Source organism: Magnolia sinica, chromosome 11 (assembly GCF_029962835.1).
Source record: "Magnolia sinica isolate HGM2019 chromosome 11, MsV1, whole genome shotgun sequence".
Lineage (NCBI taxonomy): Eukaryota > Viridiplantae > Streptophyta > Magnoliopsida > Magnoliales > Magnoliaceae > Magnolia > Magnolia sinica.
In genome coordinates this window covers 25,983,704-25,988,522 of record NC_080583.1, presented here as the reverse complement: position 1 = coordinate 25,988,522, position 4,819 = coordinate 25,983,704, and the positions used below count along the sequence as shown (strand labels likewise).

Genomic DNA, 4,819 nt, shown 5'->3' with positions numbered 1-4,819 from the left:
TTCTTTATTATTTTTGAGGAAATTGCAAGTCTGCAAAATTTTCCCCTCAAGACCAAGCACCCAAGTTTAAAATAAAGCTACATAAGATCTCAATTTACAATTTTCATAGTACCCAAACGCACCCTTAAATAATATGAGCGAAAATGTAATGAATCATGTTAATTAAACTTTTAATGAAAAAGAAAACAAACATGAGATTGAGTCGATTAATCGCGACTTTTAATCTGATTAGGAACTAATTTCTATGGACTTATTCCAATTACTCTGATTCACAACAATGAAGAGCTTTTTTTTTTTTTTTTTTTTTAATAATAATAATTAAGGAAGCCTATTTAACAACAACGGTGATCCGGTGCCACCGCCTCTCTGCATGCCAAATCATCGTGGGGTACAGATCTTAAGATCAAGCCCAATGTCCATTTCATTGTAAGCGATTGGCGCATACATCCATAGATCATCAGAGCTTAAGAGCTGTAAACGAAACAAAAAAGAACGAAAAATCAATTAGAACTTTTTTTTTGTATGCTTAAGATAAGGAAATCTTGTTTAGATATGTAATTTTAAATTAAAATGGTCTACATCACACATGTTATAGCACATCTAGTGATAAAATGTACACAGGTGGGCCCCGCCAACGGTAGGCCACAGACCAAAACTGCATCATTAATTTGGATCATCATAACCATTGGCTACTTCTATTCAGAAGTGTCCGATAGCTCTTCGGATGGTTAAGATCATCCAAAGGATTTTCTCATGGCATATACATGGTGGGCCCCACCTCTTAACCAGTTCTGATCAATGTACACAAGCCCAAGATCAAGCAGTGAACATTTTCAGTTCTCTTGCATTGTATGCTACCAACCATAAACCATAATTTAGAAACACCTGAACAATTAAACAATCACTTCTTCCTTCATTTTTTATTTTATTTTTTCTGATTTTTCAATTGTAGCAATTCCAATCCATCCATTTAAATATGTTCACAATCTTCCATGTTCATCTCAGTAGGAGAAAATGACCAAAATACCCTCCCAATATTGATTTTGAAAGTCCATACACAGGTTCAAGTTATGCAGTGTTCTTACCTTGATCTGAAGCTGCAAGAACTTCACATACTGAACTGCCTCTTCCAGCATTGTGCTAATATCTACCTATCAATCCAATACCAGAAAAAAAAATTAATAATAATAAAATCAGTCTGCCGCTTTTCCAAGATTAATGCTTTCGATGAATTCATCTTGTATTGTAATAAAATATACTGCATTCACTGTACTTACCTTCGTTCCGTTCGGTACTAAGTTCTGCAAGATTCTCAGCCGTTCGTTTATTCTCTCTCTTCTTTTCTGTGAAACCAAAAAATTTCAAAATCCAAATGTGAGTTTGCAAGCAATGTAAAATCATCATGTTATGAAATGCAGTCACATTATGATGTAATTACCCTTGCGTAGAGGCTTTGGGGGTCTGTTGCTGCCCCTCTCCCAGCTCTCGTCTTGCCGTTCAAGTTGAGTGCGGCGGACCCTTTAGAGTTCGAACTTGATCCTCCTCCGTTTAGCTCTTGGGATGCATTTGAATCGTCCTCTGATGAGCAGCTGCTAGAGCTCTGTGCATTCAATGCAGCACTGGTATCTTCTTCGTCAGTGGTCTTAACTGTCTTCATGTTCTTCTTTGCTTGCGAGTTTTTTCCATTTCTTTGGACCTGCATTTGAATTATAAAGATATTATGGAACAAACCCATTAGGTGGGCCACACCACATTGCCTTGGTCCAAAAATCAGGCCACTACTACAGTCATCAGAGGGATGACAGACATGCATTGAATGTAGAATCTTGATCTCTTCTTCTTTTTTTTTTTAGTTTCCATCTTGATTCATGTGTGGCTCACTGGATTTTTCAAGGGCACCTACATGGTGTGCCCCAACAGAAAATCTCACACACCAAAGGACCCATTTCTCATACCCAAAAGAAAAACATAGTAAAATTTTAAATACTCACTCGAGATTTCTTCTTCGGATTCTCAGATGGGCTAGTGTTGTTGTTGCTGTTATCAATCATGGCCTTATCTGATTCAGGCGACTGAATTTTTCTCTTGTGTGACGCTGTTTGATTTGGAAGAACAGCCACTTCTGACGGGTCCCCACCGGAATCTGCTAAATCCTCACCACTCATCTCTTCATTCAAGCAGATAATATCTTCAAATAGATTATTGGGAGCATCACGGAGCGACAAGATCATATTTTGATCATTCATCTTGCAAAGATCAATTGATATTGAGCTCAAGGGACCCACATTAGCATCACCAACAGCATAGACGTCGCAATCTGAAGTGGGGGCCGAGAAACTAGTACTGTTACATTGGGGCCAACTGTATAAACTAGAGTTAGCAGCATCACTGAAATGATAATAATCATCATTACGTCCCGCCATGTTAGTACTATCGTCATCGCCTGGCCAAAAAATAGGTGGGCAACCGAAGCTTGGATCGCAATCTGGGCTATTCATAAATGAGTTGTTACTGAGCAGCTGGGACATGAAATCGTCCTCATCGAGTGGCCCCATTCCATTGAAAGAAGCCCAGTTCAGATCGGACATTGCTCCCACAGACTCCATTTTTTGATTGAGAGCTTTGGATATTATTTCGGAGAGTGTTTGAAAGAATGTTGCGATTTCAAGGCTTGGTGAGAAACAAAGATAGATGAGTACTTATACTAACACATAAGAACTGTTGCAGGAATTTGACTTCATTTTGTTTAAAAATATTAAAATTCAATCATTCATTGACAGTGGGGCCCGAATTCTCGGAGATCAAGAGTCCACGGTGGGGCCGAGGCAGAACGCGTAATACAACTCAGAGATGGGCCAAGTTCAGGCAATGATGGATTAAAAAAACAGAGAGAGTAACCCTTCATGTGTCTTAAAAACATCTGACTTCTACAGATATTAAAGACACAATTCTGGATGTAATAGAATAGAGTTGTTATACAATGCTGGATGACCATACCTTTAATGCCGGTAGTGTTTCTAGTTTGTTCAAGTGGGGTCCATAAGCTAGTGATCCAAACCATTGATTAGATGGGCCCCACTGAGGATGCCCCATTAAAAAAAAAAAAAAACTCCCCGAGATCCTAGCAATGGATCCCTATTCTTTCTTCCATTTCAATGTGTATCACTGCGTATTTCCTTACTTAACTGTCCTTTTGCCGGTCGTCTATCAAAGGGTTGGAGATCTTTGGTGAATGGGAAATTCAAAATGATGACAATCATGATAATGGCTTGGATCATGAACAATGGGCCCCACTTTCTACAAACTAGCTTACTATCTATGTTATCTGGGGGCATCCATACATTGTCTGAACCACCAATAGAATAGTCAGTACGTGGAATTTAGATTCAAATGAAGGTTCTAAGCCAATGATTGAAGGGGGCCTAATCCCATGATTAATTATCCTTTAATGACGATTGACGATATGAGAGAGAAATGTTCTGGCAATTGAGAGAACGTGGCGAGTGTTCTTGAATATGAAAATGTGATGGAATTTTGGTGAGATAATTTAAAAAGGACAGTTTGAAAGAAGGACGGCCAGATCGTGGAGACGGGTTCGATCGGGACATCTTAAAAGTACTTGAACCGGAAGCATATCCGCCGACTGCGATTCTTGTCGGGTTTTTTCTGCTTCCAAATTACCCAACGTGGCCTGCTTTCATCTTTGAAAGCTACCCATTTCATGTTTTCTACTCTTCACAGTCATCTGTAAATTGCGGACCGTTTTTTATTTTTTATTGTATTTCTTTTTCTTTTGCGTTTCCACCGGTTTTGAATTTCCACTCATGTTACAAATAGATCTTGTTACAGCCTAAATAATGGGACATCCACATCATCCATAACGTGGGTCCCACTTTTTTATTATCTAGTACCATATTCGTGATCGTTTTCAGCAAACCCAATTGGAAAAGACAGGTATTATTGCAATGAAAAGATATTACAGGCTAAAGATTTCCAAAGATGTTATATTTTACAGAATTATAGCTAATATGATGATAGGATATGAAGCAATTAGAAGGAATTCAAAAGCAAACCAAGCAGATGTTCAAGCGACTGTGTGTCATTCTAAAGGTCGACCAAGCGACCGATATTCATCCAAACGGCCAATCAAGCGGCCGATGGCCTTCTGGGATGTCGATCAATCGGTCAATAGACATCCAGAAGGTAAGCCAAGTGGTTGATGGTCATTCAGGAGCTCGATCAACTAGTCAATGATCATATAGGAACTCGATCGAGCGGCCGAGCAAAATGCGATCGAGTTAGCAAAAAAGCCTGAAGTGGTTACGGAGATAGGTGAGAAGAAAGTCTACAAAATGCAGTAATGTTAAATGATTATAGGACAGATTACAAAGAGAGGAAGTCGAGTAATAGTGCTAAGCAGTTAAATCAACTGTTAGAACGTGGAAAGCATAAAAAAAGACAAGCAATGATGAAATAGTTGCCAACAATTGTTAGAATATGGGAAGCATCCAGAAGGTAATAGTACTGAACAATTATTGTAATCGTTGGAACATAAGAATGATCTAAATAGTAGGATCAAAGATATAAATAACAAAGCAAAACAGTAAGAAAAATGGTCTTATACAAATCCAAACAAACCAAACTTATTTTTCAATTGTCCTATCGATTTACATTACATAGTGTAATCTTTTACTTACCTTGTTGAGCAAATTACATTTTATAGGGTAATCTTTATTTTTCCATCTTGTTGTTCTACATCTTGTAATGTAATCCATAGCAATAACCAAGTAGCCGATAATCTTTAGCTGTAATTTGAATT

The 4,819-nt window shown here is 38.1% G+C and overlaps 1 protein-coding gene across 1 annotated transcript; it reads right to left on the bottom strand.

The window, feature by feature from the left end:
* Positions 1 to 320: 320 nt before the first annotated feature.
* Positions 321 to 2,606, bottom strand: LOC131218069 (transcription factor bHLH84-like). Its single transcript, XM_058212753.1, has 5 exons — positions 1,992 to 2,606; positions 1,439 to 1,696; positions 1,278 to 1,343; positions 1,086 to 1,151; positions 321 to 471 (listed from the first exon to the last, which is right to left on the bottom strand). The coding sequence occupies exons 1-5, from the start codon at positions 2,604 to 2,606 to the stop codon at positions 379 to 381; spliced, it is 1,098 nt and encodes a 365-aa protein (XP_058068736.1). The 3' UTR covers positions 321 to 378.
* Positions 2,607 to 4,819: the final 2,213 nt, after the last annotated feature.